We start from the raw sequence: 20,425 nt of genomic DNA on the forward strand, positions 1-20,425 counted from the left end.
AGCAGGGCCCCTTCCTCTTTCCCTGCAAGCACCATACCCGCATTCTAGTGGGAGAAAGGATGGCAAGTGGCAACATGGCACCCACCTCCTTTTCAGCAGTCCTCTCCAGCACCTTCCACCTATCACCCATTGGGCAGAACTGGGCCACGTGATCATCCTTAGCTGCAGTGGATGCTGGGAAATAGAGTTTTGTCCAGGCACATCACCACATAAAACAAACACTGGGTGAGAAAAAGAGGAGAATGGACGCTGATAGGCAAATTGCAATGTCTATCACAGTACTCTCATCCAAGGTAAAATACTAGGCTGCATGAGCATGGCGTTTTTATTATTATTCCTAACGTTGATAAGAGTATATTGTAAAATTACGGGGGGACGAGAGCTATGCCCAAAGATGATGGATCATCAAGCAGTAGCTGGATGATTTGACCCCATAGGTCACCTGCCTTAGCAGTTGGAGACTGTGGGTATAGACTGTAGAATAGCTTTTGTTCTTCTGTGTCACTTTTGATGGCTCACCAAAGCTCTACAATCAAGAGTCACACAACGGAACATCACTATTGGTTTTGTGGCAGCTTTGTCATTGTCAACTCACAGACTGAAGATCAACCCAAAGACTGATTGTGGGTAAAAAATTATTTTTCTCGAACTAGTGTCACATTAATTCAGGCTGAAGGAATCCATACAACACCTTGGAAAGAATAGTGATGTTTTTCTTCTTAAACTTCCACATTTCCCTAAGCTATCGCCTTTAGAGAAGCCTGTTTGCCTTTCTAAACACAACACAAACTATTTCTATCCTCATTTTGAGATCCAGTCTTCCTGGAAATTTGCACTCTGCTAGAATAATTTAAGTGGGACACTCGGTGAGCAAGGCTGGTGACACCTGGGGGGATAGCCATCAAGCAGGACCACCAGCAGGGGCCCTGCAAGGAGGAGGTGCCCCTTTGAGGAAGGGTGGGGTATCAAGAAAAGACTTTTTCCTGCATTGTCAGCAGAGCCTGTCATCTCCCACCCAGGATTTAAGATCTATGTTACCCAAATGACAGCTACTCCAGACTCTGGTTATTGATTGGAAACACTGGAATTTCATTTTTTCGGGGCCATTCTTTGACCCTAGGACTTCTGGTTTCTAAATGGTTTTGGGAGCATGCCCAAAATTTCCAGTTAAATATGTGTTGGTAGAGGCACAAGAGTAATTCACGTCTTCAGAGATCATGATGCGCATTTCTTTATTACTTCCCATTCTCCAAAGGCTTTACAAATACTGGGCCTGGAGGAGGGGGAAGGGGGGTTCTGGAGAAATGTCACAATCATGTTCATAACCCAAGCCAAAACATACATGAGCCGCAGTAGCCTCAATATTCCTGGCAGATGTGTTTGTGGTCTGAACTGCCCAGCCATTGCCCTAACTCAACACTTCTCTTATCACGTGGGGACACAGCCCGAGCTATCAGGCTCCTGCCGGGAGGCTGTGGGGCTACCCTTACCTGCTGGGCTTGCCGTGGAGGGTCGTGGGCCACAGAGCATCTAAGAGGTGGTGTTTGGTCAGCAGCTGGGCCAGGACCGCACTAAGCCTGGGCCCTGGCAGGCAGAATTCTAGGGTCAGGTCCAGGCACCAGTCAGGTTCAGTCCTTTTCTTCCCAACCATCGAAGCAAAATACCAAATGGCTAAAGTGCATTTCCAACGCTGGCTTTTAAAATGTAAGGCTTAGTAGAAGAAAGAGTTAATTCAACAGGGGAAGGGGAAGAGATTTGGCTTAGGTCCATTTTTAACTCAATTAAGCAGGAGGTCCCATTTGCCACAGTGAGGTTCAGGCTGGCTCTGCAGGGTGTCCCTAAAACAATGGGGGAGCAAATCCTGGACCCCTTCCAAGACTTCTGTTCCTAAGTCCCATGCAAGAAAGTCTCTGTGAGAATCCGACTCCTTGCTGAGTCTGCTGGGGAGGTTTGGACTAGAAATCTGGGGAGAAGGGAGGAAAGTCCCGGAATAACTTTCCAGAATCTCCCCTTGAGCTGTGATAGAGAGGTCTTACCGTCTTATTTTGAAGGAAAACCTCTCTCTCCCTCTTTCCCTCTCCCCTTGTCCCCCTCTCCTCCTCTCTCCTCCTCCCTCTCTCTCCCTCTCTCCCTCTCTTCCTCTCCCCGTCTCCCCCTCTCTTCCCCACCCCTCTCTCCCTCTCCCCTTCTCCCCCTCGCCCTCTCCCTCTCCTCCCCTCTCCTCCTCCCTCTGTCTCTCCCTCTCTCCCTCCCTCTTCCCCTTCCCCCCCTCTTCCCCCTCGCCCTCCCTGTCTTCCTCTCCCCCCTCTACCCCCTCTCTCTCCTCTCCCCCTCTCCCCTCTCTCCCATTGCGCAGTGCCTTAGAGTGCCAGGGCAACTCCCTCTGGGAGATGTGCCAAGAGACAAAATCCATGCACAGAGGTGGCTGCAAAGGTGAAGAAAGACTCTGCCCCCAGCCACATCTCCTGCGCAGAAAGCGGGGCAGGTGCAAACGGGACCGAGCGTAGCCGCTCTTCTCCTAGGAACTGCGCGTTTTACAGGGGAGGTGGGCACTGTCGCCATTCCATCCCCCAACCTCTTCTCCCCCATGCCCAGGTGGTCTCTGCACCAGGGGGTTAGTCCTCGGGCCCCTCCTTCTTAAAATCCACTCCTCCAAGAACCCCTCCCTTTAGCGCTCCAGGAAGAGGGTCACCTGTGCTTTCTGTTTCTCCCTTGGGCTGTTCTTGACCTTGGCTCTTTAGCTTCAGGAGTGTTTTGGCTGGGGCAGAGACACTGCAGTGGGGGCAGAGAGTGCTTGTGGAGACACTGTGCTGGAATATTACTTTCCAGAAGCCCCAAACACGCCCAAACATAACAAGAGCATTAACCACTGACCCACGCGCTTGTGAAATTCTATCTCCAAGGCTCTGCTAGTAAACATGAAAATGCTCTCCATGAAGGAATGGAGAAAGCCTTGGATGAGAGGTCCGGAGAGAAGGAGAGGAGGGTAAGAAGGTTTGGGAAAAGAGTCTAGCAACTTCTACCCTCCTCAATCACTAGAAAACTCTTTCCCCAATAAGGACTAGGCACATTTTCCCTAGCTGCGAAGACCAGCAGACTTCCAGTTTTCTTTTCTGTATAAAGACACTACATTTCAGAATGTCTTTTGGCCACTTTTTCTTTGCCTTGCTCAACCTTTTTTTTCTCATCACATGTTCTTCCTTGTTCACTCCACTCCAGCCTCATTGGCCTTCTTTCTGTGCCTCAGGTGAGTCAAGTTCATAGCCACATTGGGGTGGCTGTACTTGCTCTTCCTGCTGCTAGAATGTCCTATCTCCATTTGTTGCAGGATGCCTCCTTTTCTTGTTCAGGTCTTGCTTCAGTTGCCGACTTCTCAGAGAGGTTTTCCCTGGCCACCTACCTAATTTGGTTCCCAGCCATTTTCAGTCACCCTCTTCTTGTTTCTTTTCTTAGTAGTCACCGCTCTCTGATCTGATCTTCTTTATCTACATATTTACTGTTTGTCCCCTCCAACTAGATGCATACTCCAAAAAACAGCATTCACGCCTGTCTTATTTGTGACTTTATCTCCTGTGTCTTGTAGGTGGTGTATCCTTGGATGATGGATGGATGGATGGATGGATGGATGGATGGATGGATGGATGAGTGGATGAGTGGATAGATGAATGGACAGATGGGTGGGTGGATATAATCTGTGATTTACCTCAGGTATTTTATCCAGGCTGGTCAGTTCTTTTGCACCATGACACACATCAAAGAAACAAACCCTGGATACCAGGGCTACAGCTGAAGCCAGGGTAGCTAAATGATCACAGTTCTAAGAAAGAAACCATGATTTGATTCTACTTCCAAATGAGTCCCTATCCTCTTTCAAAATAGCACTTTTGTTTTGATGTGCTTTGATGGTTAATAGACAGCTCCCATCTCACTGACTCAAAGAAAATTCCCAAGTAGCAGACTGGGAGAAGCTTCCTGATGATTTGGCCTTTTAAAGATGGAGAAACTAGACCTCGGGGAAGGAAAATGGGTTGGAAATATTATCATGGCTTAATTCCTGCCACCGGAATGTCCTTCCCCCGACTTTGAAGATTTGTTAAGGGTGGCAGTTTTTTAATCCAGTGTCTCCTGTTTATTTCTTTGGTTTTGTTTGTTGGTTGGTTTTAGAATAGCCTCGAAATGGAGAGTGACTCCACATCAGAAGGCAGCTCTCCTGCCTCCAGCGAAGAACGGCGGGCCCACCAGGCTGCACACAGACCCTTCCCCCGACAGCGATTCCGGCAAGAGAGTGGGCACCCTTCCCTGCAAAGAGATGGCTCCAGATCCTTTCTCCTTGATCTACCAAACTTTCCAGACCTTTCCAAAGCAGATATTAATGGGCAGAATCCAAATATCCAGGTAATGCTTGGCAGCTGGAAGGTGGGAGAAAACGAAACTGTTCTGTCTCGGGCCTGATTCCAAGGCCACTGCTGCTGGCCTGGCTCTGCCTCTTAACCCCTTAACAAATCCTGTTTGTGATCATGTGACCTCTAACAAATACAGTCCTGCCTGTCGTCTAACCTCACACCCTTGACGGTGAGATGCGCCATCAATTTATGAGCCACACAAGAAAAGAAAACACTGCTAATTAAACGGTGACACGCCATCGATTAGAAGACACATCCTGATTTCAGAGACATTAAAATGCAAAGCCAAAACAAAAAACTATCATAATCAGAAATTGATGAGATAGAGCAATTATAGGAAATGGCCACAAGTGATAGCCTAGGCAAATTGTAGCATGATTTTAGAGGTCCTAAGGAAAGGCCACCCTCTCACAAATTCCTCTCCACCTTGCCGTGGACATCAGAAATTCCTTCAGTAGGTGACAAAGCTTCAGTTGCTCTAAAGTGTTGATGGCTGATTACAGAATGTTCTGAGCCTAAGCAGGATGATGAGAACAGGACTTCCTGGGGGACAGATAACTGCATACCCCCTAAGATCAGGTGGGGATGAAGCAGAGGGATAGTGGAGTTAGGGAAAGGAGTGCTTAAAAATAACACTCATCTACCCCGGAATAGCACATTTTACTTTACAAAGCAGATGCTGGCCTGCTCAGACCCTCCAACACCTGCCTGAAGGAGCTGGAGCATGGGCACTATTTTCAGTATTATCAATAACCCAGGAAGCTCTCAGGAAGTTACAATTTGGTTTGCCCAAGGTCACGTGGCTGGTAAATAGTAGATTGGGGGCGCAGACCCAAGCTCCCAAGAATACTCACTCCACCAGCCCGTGTTTCACAGATAAATGCCTAATTTTGAATTTTGTATGTCCTTCCCTCCATCTCTCTCTCCATAGATGGGCCATGCCCTGGCTGGGGGTTCTCTCCTGCCCCAGGGCAGCCTGGTCCCCACCCAGCTCCGGGCCTCATTTGCAGGCTTCGTTATGTTTTTGCTTTGTTTTCCATTCTTTTCACTTGTGTAGGGGCAGCTGTTCCTTGCCCTTCCTGACTGCACCATGTGCCAATTAGCTCACATGGCAGAAAGACCGTGAACTTGACCTGAGAGCAACGGCTCCTTAATTACGTCAACTGTTTCTCCCTCTCTCTCAAGACTAATGCCCTCTGCCTAACAAAATTTTAGATCAGGTTTCCTTGACCAGACTTGTGCTCAGAGCTCCGGTGTCTTGGTGGCTGACCAGTGTCCCTGAGAGCAGTAATCCAGTTTGGATGCCTCAGCCTGCACCTGCTGCACAGAAGGCACCTCGTTGGATGGTGGGAGTTAGGAATTGCCCTCCAGTGTCTCGCAGGGCAAGTGAGGCAGGGACAGGGGAGTGAAGATCCTGGCTGCCACACGAGCCAGAGCCAGAGGGGTCATGGAGCCACGGCAGGTAGATCTCGAAAGATGGGAAGAGAGAGGGCATGGTGGCATTGATAAAACAGACAAGTGAAAAATGTTTGGAGGCCACTCGGACTACCCACACACAGAAATCACTTCATCGCCAGTTAAGATTTCTGATGCATCTTGTGCTGTTCTAACTGATTAATTGGAAAAATGGGCCTTTCGCTTCAGTGCCCTCTTTCCAGAATTGCCCATAGGGTTTAGGCCTGCCCCAAACACCTTCACGCTTGCCCTGGCTAGCGTTTTGTTCCCAGAGGTTGGAAGTGTCACTGTGGGACGTGACGCCTGAGAACTGAGCTATTAGTGTAATTGTTTTAATAATTGCTAATGTAAAATTCCGTACAAGTGCCTGGAGGCAGGGGAATGGAAGGCTGCAGGGAGCGTATCCCCTTGGGAAACACTGTCGAAAGCAGAGTGCTGTAAGAGCAGAGCAGAATTTCATAGAATCTTCTTTCTCTCTCCCAGGTAAACCAGTCAGTCTGGAAATCTCCATACCCAATCCTGATCCCATTTGTGCCTATTTAAAATACTGCCCAAATGTGAGGGAGGAATAGCCGTGCAAAAGCAGATGGGATCCACGGGGCCGGAGAACCGAGATTTCTTTTCCAAAAATAGGAAAGGGCAACCGTGAAGAGCTGACCCCGCCACCAGCAGCGCCATGGATTTGTGCGGGAGCTCAGCGGAAAAGCCAAGATGGCAATTCATTTGTCATCGTAATAAGCTGTTTAGCCGAATGGGAGGTAAAGAATGCTTTGGGCAGTCCCGCCTGGCTTCCTGAGGGGAGGGGCCCGGTGGGGCCCCTGGAGTGAGGTGAAGGGGCAGAGAGCAAACGCCACGAAGCCCAAGAAGCCCACACGGGCTCCCAGCAGCAGATTCTCTCTTGCCAAGTCTCTCGGACTTTTATAAAAGTCAGCTTCCCTCTGGGCTGTCTGTCCCAGGGGACAGGCAGATGGATACAAGAGGAAGTAATTTGCCCTCCTCTACCCTGATCCTCCAAGCCACGAGCTTATGTAGATGTTGGCCAGGTGATCCGTGACCATCAGTGCTTTGTTCTCCAGGTGATCCCACCCCCTCCCCAGCACGGGAACAAGAGGCTTACCTCCAGGTGGTCCCTTCCCAAAGGGACACTTTGGAGGAGAGGGTGGGAAGACTGGCAGGGCGACTCCTGTGAGGTTTCCACATTTTTCCTGAATTACCTTTGGACAGCAGAGAGCATCACAACTCCCAGAAATAGAGGTTGCCCCACAGACATCAGAGCTGTTGGCAGAATGGATCAGAAACAGTGCGGCCACCACCCCAAAAGACCAAGCCAGCGCCGCGTGCTGCCCCCTGCCCCGTCGGGTCCTCTTTCTGCTTCATACAATTCCTGTGTCCACTCAGCGTCCACGGGCAGTACACAGGGTGGGACGTTTTATTGATCTGATGACTCGTTGGCCCTAAAGGAAAGAAAACGAGCTGCGGTTCTGGCCGCCTGTTTCTGGAAGACCACAGAAGGTTAGTGTTGGTTTCCCAGAAAGATGTTCAAAGAACGGAAGAAGCAGCTGCTGCCCCGGGGAGCCCCGAGTCTCGAGCCTGTTTCATGCTTGTGCATAAGCACACACACAGACCCCCCACACACACACACCCTGCACTTGCACAGGGACACGCACACACGGCATGGCCGCGCAGGCCCACGCCCCACTGCCCTCGAGTAAACCAGTTTCCTGGAGGTGCTTTGGGAAAGGGGGGCCCCTTCCCCATTGGCAGCCCTCGCCCCTTCTGTACAGCAGGGTCTTTTGTTGAAATCCACTGGTTTGACGCAGGGCAACTGAGCAGAGCAGACCGCCCCCGGCCCCTGCGGCCCCTCAAAGCCGTTCCTGTCGCTGGGTCGCAGCGGGGAGACAGGTGAAGGGGCAGGTGGGTGTCGCGGCTTCCGTTGCCAACTGCACCGGCCTTGCCTCTCCCCTCCCCTGGCATCCTGCCCCCACCCCACCAGTTACCACTTCAGCCGGAGCTGCGAGCTGAATGGGAATTGGATACCCCCCTCTCAGCACTCCCCCTCCGGGAATGTTTCCCACGCCCCAGGGCCGGGATCCCTGTCCCTCCCCAGGCAGCCCACGCCTGGCTAAGGGGCACTTTGAGCCTGTGCGAGGACCCGCTCAGCCTGTGGCTTCTTTACTTGTGGGGAGGGATATCCTCCAAAAGGCCGCATCTGCTTCTGTAGAGCCTTTTTTAAAAATACACATTTATTTTTTTACCCCCTCAGGCAGTGGCCTCTCTCCTAGACTCTTATAAAGCTGTGGAAGTGAGTGGGAAAAAACACAATGCACAAAGTAGAAATAGCCTCAAACCCCTGAACTGCTTCTCTATATTAAATTTAAAACAATACTAGAAGCCAATTGTCTCAAAAAAAAAAAAATCAGGAAAGAAAGTAAATCCCCCAGGAGAAGGTAGACTTGAACTTTAGTTTCATTGGCCGGGTTTTTGGTCTGCAGCTGATAGTCAGATAGCAGAGACAAAAATCGCTCAAGTAAACTCCAGTATTAGACTTACCACATCAATTCATTACAGTAGCTGCTCACAACCAAATATTACTCTTTTCTGGATCAGGCTGAGATTAGCATTCATTTCAACCAATATACTTATTTCTTTTCTTCCATTGAAGGGGACTTAAAAACAGTTATCGAAAGGCCTTTTTCTTTTTTTTCTTTTTTCTTTTATTTTATTTTATTTTATTGACTTTGTAATAATATTACATTAAAAATATATATGTGAGGTCCCATTCAACCCCACCCCCCACCCCCCCTCTCCCCCCCCCCAGCAACACTCGTTCCCATCATCATGACACATCCATTGGATTTGGTAAGTACATCTTTGGGCACCTCTGCACCTCATAGTCAATGGTCCACATCATGGCCCATACTCTCCCCCATTCCATCCAGTGGGCCCTGTGAGGATTTACAATGTCCGGTGATTGCCTCTGAAGCACCATCCAGGGCAGCTCCATGTCCCAAAGACACCTCCACCTCTCATCTCTTCCTGCCTTTCCCCATACCCATCAGCCACCATGTCCACTTTTCCCAATCCAATGCCACCTCTTCTATGTGGACGTTGGATTGGTTGTGTCCATTGCACCTCTATGTCAAGAGGAGGCTCAGATTCCACATGGATGCTGGATGCAATCCTCCCACTTTCAGTTGTAATCACTCTAGGCTCCATGGTGTGGTGGTTGTCCTTCTTCAACTCCATCTTAGCTGAGTGTGGTGAGTCCAATAAAACAGATTGTAGGTGCTGGAGTCTGTTGAGGCTCAGGACCTGGCTATCACATTGTCAGTCCAGAGATCGAAAGGCCTTTTTCAAAAAATCTTGCGCAGACTTATTTTCACAGCCTTAGGTCTCCAGTGCCGTGAGATACAATCCGATGAGTTGGCCAGGGCTACAAATGCTGTCTGTGCTTCTACTTCAGACTCTCAGCCCCCTCTTTTCCCTACATTTGGAACAACAGCTATGGTTCAGCAGTTACTGAGAAACCTCTGTGCCCTAGACATGGACCCCGTAACCACGGGGAACAGCCTGTACTGCTCAGATTCAGAGTCACCGTTGTCGAGAGCATGAGCGTCAGTGTCAGCCTGCCCTGCATCTGCGATCTGGAATCACGGTTCCATGGGCCAGTCTTGGCCTCTGCAGCCTCCCACTGGGTACTCCACCTCTCGTTGCCTCAATTTCCTTGTCTGTAAAAGAGGAACGATGCTATCACCTGCCTCGTATGATTCAATGAGATCCGTGTACGATGCTCAGCACAGGGTGACGTATGCAGTAAGGCTTTCCAAACTGGAAGATGCTGGTTGGTAGTAATAATGGCAGTGGAGACCACAGAGAAATAATCGGCAGCCAGGAGAGCTTATTTGAAGACCTGGCTCTACAGCTTCCTCGCTAGTACACCTTGAGAACTTGAATTCTCCAAGCCAGTTTCTATATCTGAAAATTGGGTCTAACTTGCATGGAAAGAGTCGGAATGTTTGGAAGGGCAACTGAAGTTCTCAAAGGCCATTTAACCCCAGTGGGTGGCGGTTGCCAATGTTGTTCCTGTAGCATTGATGCATCTGAGAGGAGGGGGTTTCATCTTCCTAGACCGCCTGGTGGGCTTTCTGTGGCGATGGGCAAGCGAGGAGGGCTATCATCATCTGTGGCCAAAACCTTCCCTGGAGACTTGACTGCTTGTCCCAGGAGGCTGTGTGCTCCGAGGAAATCTCTTTCCCTCTTGGGACTCATTTTCTCTCTGGCCAATCCCTGCCTGGTCACCAGCATTTACAAGGACTCGAAGACCCACGTGTCTTCAGAAGGACACAGCTTTTGTATTCTCAGTGCCATTAGTTTATTATCAGTTACATTGAAAACTGTATTCGTTTTCCAATGGGAGGTACATCTCCAGACCAGAGGAGTGAGTTTGTGTCCCATGTTTTAATGATCAAGAGAAGAAAGGAAGCTGGTAAAATTGCCAAGGGCATTATCCTCATTTCCTGGTTCCAGACAGAATTCTCCAAATCGGTACCTGTCTTGGACTCTTGATCTTGGATCTGGGGAGATTCTGCCAGATGATGGACAGGGGCTTTTGGAAGGGTCCCCTTTCTGTACTGTCCTTATTTGTAGTGTTGAAAAGTCCTGAAGAAACAAATACACGAAACCTCAATTACATGTGTTAAGGATGGGAAAGGAGGGTAAGACCTAGAGTCTTTATCAGCTTGGAAATCGGTTGTCCTCACAACCACACCTTCAGCTCATCATATCAATTATTGTTCAAGACATAAGGACATAAAAGGATTCTTCAACCCTAAAGAAAATGTAAAATGAATGAGAGCAATAGGCGATCTAAGACTAATCCCTACCATTTTAGAAGTCATTGGTCATGTTCATGAAATCTTTTTAACTGGATGCCTGTGAAATTTTAGGTTCAAGATTAGATTTCTCCTGTTGATATCAGTATGAGGTTTCTACATTGTTCACTTCAGGGAAGGGTAGATCCTGAAGTTTCTGTTTGTTTGGGTTTTGTTTTTGTTTTTTTTTGCTTTTGGTATTTATTTCTTTATATTAGAGATGTAGGTTTACTGAAAAATCAGGCATAAAATACAGGATTCCCATATACCACCCTCTTATTAACATCTTGCCTTGGTGTGGTACTTTTGTTAGAATTGATGAAAGCACATCTTGTAATTGTACTATTAACTATTGTCCATGGTTTAACTTAGGGTTCACTGTGTTGTGCAGTTCCATGGACATGTTTGTAAATTTTTATTCTAGTAACATATATACAACCTAAAATTTCCCCCTCTTAATCATATTCAAATATATAATTCAGTGCTGTTGTGTTCACAATGTTGTGCTACCATCACTGCATCCATTACTAAAACTTTTCCGTCGTCCCAAAAAGAAACTTCATTTTACGCCTGAACTCCCCTTTTAAATGCATTTGGGGCAGGGACTAGAAATTAAAGGGAGAAAAGAAACCTCTAAGTTGTGGAGATTTAGTCATTGATAGAGGTTTTGGAGTAAATTCATATTTTGCTACTCATAGTCTGGCCAGGCAACAGATCTATTTTGTTTGGATCTGAGCAGCAGTGTGAAGGGGGAAAAGCTCGTCTTGCCGGTCCTAGCTTGAAATTATTTTTATGCCCAGCTTGGAGAAATCGCAGGGCATGATCCCTCTGACTCCAGGCTGAGTGCAGATGGAGCACCAGAACTCCTGGGCGGGCGCCCTTTATCTCCCACCAGAGGCTGATTTCACTGCCTTAATTGCAGGCCCGCCTGCTCTGGGCAGCCTGCGTCTCCTCAGCCTTGCAGAGGAGTGTTGCAGTTCCCTCGTGCAGGTTGCAGCGGAGGGCAAGGGCTCCGGCTCCAGAAGCTCAGCCGCTCTGCCGCTGCCCAGCCGTCCACACCTCCTGCGCTGGTCCTTCCAGCGCTGCTGCTGGGTCCACCGGTTGCCGCTCACCAACCACCATCGGTCCCAGCAAGCAGAAATGGTAACAAGACGTGTGATGCATTCCTTTCCTTCTCCCTTTTTGCTTTTTTGGGCGAATCATGAAAAAGCCCCATGATGATTTTTGTGCAAGGGATGCTGCAAGCCTGGACTGATGGTGGGGGCGTGGGATGAAGCTGATGACACCCTCGTGGGCCTCCCAGCGGCGGGAGATGTGCTTGGCCTGCCGCGGCCTGAGTCTGCTCGGGCATCGCAGCCCACATCCTTGACCTTGCCCGGAGCACACAAGAGGACAGCGTGTGCCCACCACCGTGACGTTCTTGAATGTCAAAGCGAGCAGGATGGAAACCTCCCCGTTCCTAACACAAAAGGAAGGGGCTGTTTGTCTCGGGGAGGAGCACACCCCCGTGCAACTTGGCAGAGCGTCTTGGCAACCGCCTCGACTGTCGGGTTAGGGTGAAACTGGAAATGCATCTGCCCGGTACCTCTTGCGCCCATGGCTTGGAGCGCGTGTTTCTGATTCATGTCTGTGTAACTCATCCGGGAGGTGTTGCAAGAGCGAAGCGAGAGTCAGAGGAACCCAGAGACTCTTCCCCTGGGCTCTGAAAGCAAGCTTGTCTATGTTGACTGTCTCTTGTAGCCAAGGAGCTGCCTCCTTCCCATGACCGACTGCAGCATTAGGCTCTGCAACCTCAGTCCGGGCCTGTCTGCTGCGAGCCTGGGGGTCCTGCTAAGGACCGTGCCCCTCTGGGCCTGGCCTGAGCTGTGGCGATGCCTGGACCTGGTGGCCCTTGAGCTCGCACGTCCACACACCCTGTGGCGTCCAGCCCCGGCTCCAGCACCTGTGGCTTCCGTGCTCCTCCCCGCAGTTGGTGACCTTTTGGAGAGGCAGTGCGGCTCAGTGGCTCAGAGCAACCTGGGTCTGCCACTTGGTGATTCCGTGGCCGCCGGCGGGATGTTAACGTCCCAACCTACCAGCTTTCCCTGTCTAAAAAGCTCCCTGTTGCAGACTAACTACCCCCAAATTCAATAGCTTCAAACCACCACCACTGATTGCTCTCGAGTCTGTGGGTCGGGAATCCGAGCAGGGCTCAGCCTGGGGAGCTCGTCTCTGGTCCACGTGGTGTCAGCTTGGGCAACCCAGCTGGGGCTGATCACCCGGCCCCTGGCATGTGACTGAGCCCTTGGTGCCAGCCTGTGGCTCGCTGGCCTCGGTTCCCGTCCATGTGGCTCCTCTCCCTGCGCCGCGCGGCCTCTCCATGGCACTGCCTAGGCACGGCTTCCTCGCAGAGGCGTGGGATGGTGGAAGCTGCCAGGCTCTGTCATATGGCGTCACTCCACCACCTTCTGGTGGGTGAAGCAAGTCACGTCAGCCTCGATTCAAAGGGAGGGGAAGTAGGCTCCACCACCCGATGGGAAGAGTGGGGTGGGAGGGATTGCTGGGGCCGTTTGGCGGATAATCCACCATCCAGGCCAATCCACAGTACCAGCCTTACCAGGCTGTTGTGAGGATGAAGTGAGTTAATACGTGGAAAGCGTTTAGAACTGTGGCGGTAGAGAATTTGTACTCGATAAATGCTAGGTTTATTATTAGCATTCTTTGTCTCTTCAGGAACACACATGTCCACGTTTACTCCTTGAATTAGACTCCCCACAATTAGCCTTCAGTGAACCCCAGGCCTGCACCCGTCAGTTCCTTCTAGCCCTGAGATTCCCTCGGGCCAGACACCTTCTCTGTGTCGCCGTGTAGCCTTCCACCACGAAGGACGCGCCCCCCTTTCCCCTGCTCTTTAGACTTGACTCCATGGGTCGCGCAGCCTGGGGCTGTGGCCTCCTTGACCCTGGCATGTTCTGAATTCTTCAGGTCACCATCGAGGTGGTCGACGGGCCTGACTCGGACGCAGACAAAGATCAGCACCCGGAGAATAAGCCCAGCTGGTCGCTTCCGGCCCCCGACTGGCGGGCCTGGTGGCAGAGGTCCTTCTCCTTGGCGAGGGCAGACAGTGGGGACCAGGACTTCAAGTACGACAGTACCTCGGATGACAGCAACTTCCTCAACCCCCCCAGGGGGTGGGACCGCCCAGCCCCAGGCCACCGGACTTTTGAAACCAAAGAGCAGCCAGAATATGGTGAGTTTACCACCCGGTAACGTAAAAGTGGTGAGAAGCATAAATGAGGAGGATGAGGCCTAACAGACACGGAGCCAGGCAAACCCCAGTTTAGAGTCTGTGGCTTTGGGTCTTCTACAAAGCATACCTCATAAAGCGCCGTTCCACAGAAGCCCCCAGAAGCCACCAGCAGCCACATTTTTCTGGAAAGTCTATCATTTTAAAAGCATAGCCATTATCCTAAGAAAGAATCTTTTTTTCTTCTTTTTTTTTTCTTAGTTTAGGGGTTTTGAGGGTTCTGCTTTTTTTTTTCTCCCCAAAAAAATTTTTACTTTTGTCTCATTTCTAAGATGAATAAATAACCAAATTAACTTGCTTGGATTTCTTCCTGTAATGATGCATATTGAAAATCACTTTGGTAAAAGAGTTGTGTCCAGCTGCTTCCTGTGACCAGGCAGCTGTGTTACGTTTGATATTGGTGGTGGCATGACCGTAGGAATCCTTGTGGAGGGTGCATCACAAGTTGTGAAAGTAAGGTTTTAAGACCCCATATTAGGACTTTTGATTTCCCATGTATTTATAGTAGGATAACTGAGGTAGCAACTTCCAAGTTTGGCAACCTGAAATGATACAAGTGTATTTCTCACTTGGGATGGGAGACAGGGAGGGGAGAACATGGCTCCCCTCTGCCACTCAAAGGCCCAGGCTCCTTCCATCTTGGAACTCCACCAACTAGTAGGACCTGAGAGTTAGTCAGGGATGCTCAGCTTCCCACTGGCAGCCATGGAAACAGATGGATCCTGGAGAAGGCACACATGCTCCCAGCTCCCTCACACATCATACCTGCTCAACTTCCATGGGCAAGACCAGGTCAAATGGCCCCACCTAGCTGCAAAGGAGGCTGGGAAATGTTCTGCATGCCCAAGAGGGAGAGGATACAGGTTGGACAAGATGTGTCCAACCTTAGTGGGAAGTCACAGTGAATATTTGATGTCTGGCCAGTACACCCACCATCATGTTCTCATGACTTCACCAGCAGTGGATTTAGGTGTCAACAGTATAGAATGCGGATGACTTGCCTTGCGCCATTTGTGCTCTCACCTTACCCCCATGTTTCGGCAGAAAGGCCAGTTGAATATTGGGGAGTCATTTCTGACCACAAATAGATGATTCTAGGTAATTTTCAAAGCAGCAAGACAGTACTTTTTCTAGCCATATCATTTGGTTGTTCAACTAACATTTACTGAGAGTATGTCTTCTTATAAAGGCACTATACTAGGGGCTGGGAATACAAAAATGAGTAAGACATAGTCCTTCCCTAAGGAGGATCTCAACCGTCTTTGGATGCAGAGAGAAGGGTAAATTGATAGAGTAAAAGAGTGCCTTGGAATGCTAGAGCAGCAGCAGGAGAACTCCCCTATCTGGACCAGCAGAGGAGGCTCAGGAAGCCTTGCCTTTCCCATAGGGAGACCTATATTTATCCATTTTTTCCAAGTAGGACTAAATACTAGCCAGCATTTATACAGCATTTACCATGTGGCCCTCTTCATGGCATGTGACAAGTACTCCATTTTACAGATGAGGAAACTGAGGCCTGGAGAACTTAAGCAACTTGGCCTGGAGTGTCAAGACCCGAGATTCATCCAGTCTAGGTCCAGAATCATCCTCTTAACCACTCTTCTATCCTGTCTCTCCAAAGAAAAACTGGCCCAGCCCTTAGGATGGAGGGTGGGTCTAGAAATGAATGCTTAGATTGGCAGAAAGGAGGGAGAGGGGAAAGCCCAGGCTGTTGGACAAGAAGACAGAGGGTGCCTTGAGGCTGGGATCTGTGGCTGACCCCTAGCCCAGCCCACACAGAACCGTGTTTCTAAGAGTGGGGCTCAGGCCGCCAACAGCAGACACCCCAGGTGCTTGTAAAAGAGATGCCAATCCAGGACCCGAGCCCCTTCCCTGTATACCACCCAGCAGCACTGGCATCACCTGGGAATAGGAGAGAAGAGCAAATTTCCAGGCCCTTCCTCAGATCTACTGAATCAAAAATCTGTCTGAACAAGCCACAAGTACACTTTTGGTGCACTGAGCACCACCATTTGAGAGCAATGGCTCTCAACCTTGGCTGCTCCTGGGGAATTGTGTTTAAATCCCTCCATCCAGACAGGTTTTCAGATCATTTAAATCTGGGTCTCTGGGGTGGGGCCAAGCATCAGTGGTTGTGTTTTTGTTTTTTGGATTTTTTTTTTTTGTTTCATTTACAAAATATTTTATTGAAATATATCATTCATATGTATAAACAATAAGTGCATAATAAAAGTTGTGAACTTACAAGACAAATAACATCAGACAGCTCCCACGCAGACACCTTGCATTGTTGTGAAAGATTTATCACAATTTATGAAAGAGCATGCACCCGTCTTTTTTAGAGCTCCTGAAGTGGTTCCCAAGTGCATCCAAGGTTGAATCCACTGCTCTCAGTTGACCGAATCAGTATTTCTAGGAGGGAGCCCTGGAATGCGTCTTTCATGTTTCCTTAGTCAAGGTCACCGGGAGATTCTCAGGCTCCCTGAAGTTGGACAACCACAAGCAGAGACAACCTGTGAATCTGAGACTTCGTGGATATGAGGGAATCCCCTCCATTTCAGCCTTGAGGATAGCCTTTGCTTCTGCTGGAGCCGTTACTGTGGCTGCCTCGGCCACCCTCACCCCAAGCTTCCTCGCTTAGAACACACAGAACTCCTGCTTCAGGAGCTCACAGCATCCCTGGATCGTGGAGCAGTGCCCGGTTACTCCATTATTTTGGAGTAACCCCTAGTAAATTCCCCATCATTAGACTAGATATCAGGATTGCTATTTTAGAAAGAAATTCTTTATAAAAATTCCCTTATAAGAACTCCAAAGCAGTGCTTCTTAGACTTGAACACACCCACAGATCACCTGGAAATCTGGTTAACATGCATCTCCCAACTCAGTAGGTCAAAGGTGGGCCCAGGAGTCTGCATTTGGGCCAGGCTCCCAGGTGGCGCTGGCGCAGCTGCTCCTCGGCTCACACTTGGAGCTCGCCGGAGGTTGCCCCTGGCATTTGTGGAATCAGTGAGTGAATATAGCCTCTCGGAAGAGCTCACTAGGAAGGTGTGATTTCCAGAATTCCACCAGCATCGGGTGAGCCCAGAATTCCCCCTTTTATATTAATCGACAAGAAATTATCGAGCAATTTCTAGGCATCTCTTCCTGTGCGGGGAGCTGTAGGGAGAGAATGGGCCCTTAGGAAGGTGAGGCTCGTGCAGTAGCAAAGCAGTGCAAGTCTAAGTACAGTGTAAGGTTTGGCTGCCTTGTCTGGGACGAGCTATTAATAGAATTGCTACCGGAACTGGGCTTTTTGGAGAATGTAGAGCTCAGGTTTTTAAAGGTTAGGCTTTTTCATGATAAGACTTTAACTGGTTGAGGCCAAGGAGTGTTTTTTAAAATCCTAGAAGAAATAAACAGACTATCCTGACATCTTTAGAATAAATTATGAAATACACAACCGAAGAGTTAGACCTAATTTATGGTTATGGGATACACATAATGTGATGACACCATGGGTCAGCTCACCTTTGGAATGTACGTGTTTGAGATGCTGCATTTTTACTCTCTTCTGGGTAGATGCTTAAGGAGTCCAGGGCAGAGAGTCCAAATATCACTTCTCCTTCAGAGAGCAGTTATACCTTTCCCCAAATCGTTCAGAATAATATGCCTAATGAAATCAGCTTGGCACTGCTTAACATAACCTGGGTTGGCACTTGGTTCTTTGCAGTTCTCCAACTGGTCATGTTCCTGTTTTAATAGAGGATTCCACAGTGAGTCTTTCACTGTTTGTAATGTTGAATTGTAGCCATGTAAGTGGGCGTCTGGAAAACAGGAGGCCAACTTGGACCCAAATCAAAGCCGCAGGAATACCAGGGTATAGAGCAGGGATGCAGTGGGGCCAGGCAGGCCTCAGGGCCACTCCCAGCTCTGCCAAGTGTGAGCTGTGTGACCGCAAGTAAGTATCTTCACCTCTCTGAGCCTCAGTCTCCTTATCCAGAGAAGAAAGGGTTTTTGCAGGGGTATTGGGGGAATTAAGTCAGTGGGTTGAGGCAGAGCAGCTGGATAAAGCAGGCCCTCAATAAAGAGTAGCTGTTATTCTCTAGGATCGGTGGCGGAGGCTTGCCCAGTTGCCAGTCAAGATCCCAGCTACTTTGCTTGCCCTGGCGCTGTAACTGCTGCACAGAACTCGAATGCCCTGGAACTATGTAATGACTGCTTTAAAATTCCAAATGACGTCCTTGACACCCAGCTCCCCGCCTCTTGCACTGTGACTTGTTTTCTTCTCGCTGAGCTCTTTGATGTCTCAGATAGGGGCTGTCAGAGCACCATATAAATGATCCCGGGCACTGGTTTTTACTGTTGTTATCTTTGCGATTAGTGCCATTCACATTAATTTTCTTGTCTGAGCAACGTTCCCCGGTAGGCGAGCGAATGAGAAAGGGCTTGTTTTATTATGGCAGAGAGTAATATCGCCCTCAAAACTGTACCCAAGAGTCAGAAATGCCCTTTCTGTTCTTCAAACACGTTAAGCAAAAGCAGGCCCCCAAGGGGCAGGTCCGCTGGGTCCGTCTGCCGCAGCGGCTCCAGGTCGGGGAGCTGACGAACACACTTTCTTAGGAGGTTGTGCCATTGCTAGCCTTGACAGAAACGATGAGCCACGGAACCGTGTAAACTTCTGTGCCTGCTTTGAGGGACTCCTGTGAAAAGTGTCTGAAAAAGAAATGCCTTTGTGAGCCTTGAAAAATAAAGATGTAGGATCCTGAATCCATAATGGTTCCAGAATTGGGTCCCCACGTAGCGAGCTACTTTTAGGGAGGATTTTGTCGCGGATTTGTAACAGCTAGCTTTTGCTGCTGAAGACAGCAGGCATGTCTTCGGGCTGGTGATTCTGCGGGTGGTCTGGACTGCTCTTGGTCCAGGCGTGGCTGAGGCTGGATGGCGCAGGCTGGCCGCCTTCCCAGGGGCAGACCACAGCTGGGTGAGGTGGGCAGAGGCGTTCCCAGGCTCTGCGCATGGAGGGGCAGGCTCCCCACTGCAAGGAGGGCTCTGCGCATGGAGGGGCAGGCTCCCCACTGCAAGGAGGGCTCTGCGCATGGAGGGGCAGGCTCCCCACTGCAAGGAGGGCTCTGCGCATGGAGGGGCAGGCTCCCCACTGCAAGGAGGGCTCTGCGCATGGAGGGGCAGGCTCCCCACTGCAAGGAGGGCTCTGCGCATGGAGGGGCAGGCTCCCCACTGCAAGGAGGGCTCTGCGCATGGAGGGGCAGGCTCCCCACTGCAAGGAGGGCTCTGCGCATGGAGGGGCAGGCTCCCCACTGCAAGGAGGGCTCTGCGCATGGAGGGGCAGGCTCCCCACTGCAAGGAGGGCTCTGCGCATGGAGGGGCAGGTTCCCCACTGCAAGGAGGGCTCTGCGCATGGAGGGGCAGGCTCCCCACTGCAAGGAGGGCGAGCCCTAAGTCACAGGCCTTTCCCCAGCCTCTGCCTACACCGTGGTTGCTATCATCCCTTTGGCCAAAGCAAGTCCCACGGCCCAGCCTGGGATGGGTGCAAGAGATGCATAACCGAGGAGGTGGATACGGGGAGAGGAATTATGGAAGTCGGTTTTTAAACAATCGCCACAGCATTAACATTTAATCATTTAGTTCCAAGAAAAAAACAACAACAAGAAATTACTCCATGTGGAGATTCCAGTATAATCCCCATAGTGGTTTATGGTTGAATGCTCAGATCCCAAAAGTTGTGGATGATATATCCCCAAATGAGACCCCTGCGTCACAGTAACAGAAGGAAGGCTGCAGGAGGTTTCTAGAAGGTCGAGGCCACATTGCTCTTGCTGAGCCAAGCAGGACACGCCTTGGCATCACTGGATGATTTCTTACCTGCCTCACGGGTGCCATCAGCTCTACTTCTGGGGCCTGAAAGCATGATAATCTTTTTTTTTTTTTTTAAAGATTTATTTATTTATTTAATTCCCCCCCCCCCCCCCCCGCCCCCGGTTGTCTGTTCTCTGTGTCTATTTGCTGCGTCTTGTTTCTTTGTCCGCTTCTGTTGTCGTCAGCAGCACGGGAAGTGTGGGCGGCGCCATTCCTGGGCAGGCTGCACTTTGTTTCGCACTGGGCGGCTCTCCTTACGGGCGCACTCCATGCGCGTGGGGCTCCCCTACGCGGGGGACACCCCTGCGTGGCACGGCACTCCTTGCGCGCACCAGCACTGCGCATGGGCTAGCTCCACACGGGTCAAGGAGGCCCGGGGTTTGAACCGCGGACCTCCCATGTGGTAGACGGACGCCCTAACCACTGGGCCAAGTCCGTTTCCCATGATAATCTTAACTTGTGACTTTTTTTGGTCCTCTTTAACAAAATCTGGCCTGGGCGGTGCGTGCAGGTGGCAGTGCGTGCAGGTGGCAGTGCATGCCCGCAGAGCCAGG

The 20,425-nt window shown here is 50.1% G+C and overlaps 1 protein-coding gene across 1 annotated transcript in view; it reads left to right on the forward strand.

The window, feature by feature from the left end:
* ISM1 (isthmin 1) overlaps positions 1 to 20,425 on the forward strand; it is a 72,694-nt gene that overhangs the window by 41,964 nt on the left and 10,305 nt on the right. The window contains exons 2-3 of the mRNA XM_058287569.2: positions 4,165 to 4,395; positions 13,694 to 13,958. Of these exons, the coding sequence (XP_058143552.1) occupies positions 4,165 to 4,395; positions 13,694 to 13,958 (496 nt within the window). The remainder of the gene's footprint in view (positions 1 to 4,164; positions 4,396 to 13,693; positions 13,959 to 20,425) is intronic.

The sequence above is a fragment of the Dasypus novemcinctus genome, chromosome 24 (assembly GCF_030445035.2).
Source record: "Dasypus novemcinctus isolate mDasNov1 chromosome 24, mDasNov1.1.hap2, whole genome shotgun sequence".
Classification (NCBI taxonomy): domain Eukaryota; kingdom Metazoa; phylum Chordata; class Mammalia; order Cingulata; family Dasypodidae; genus Dasypus; species Dasypus novemcinctus.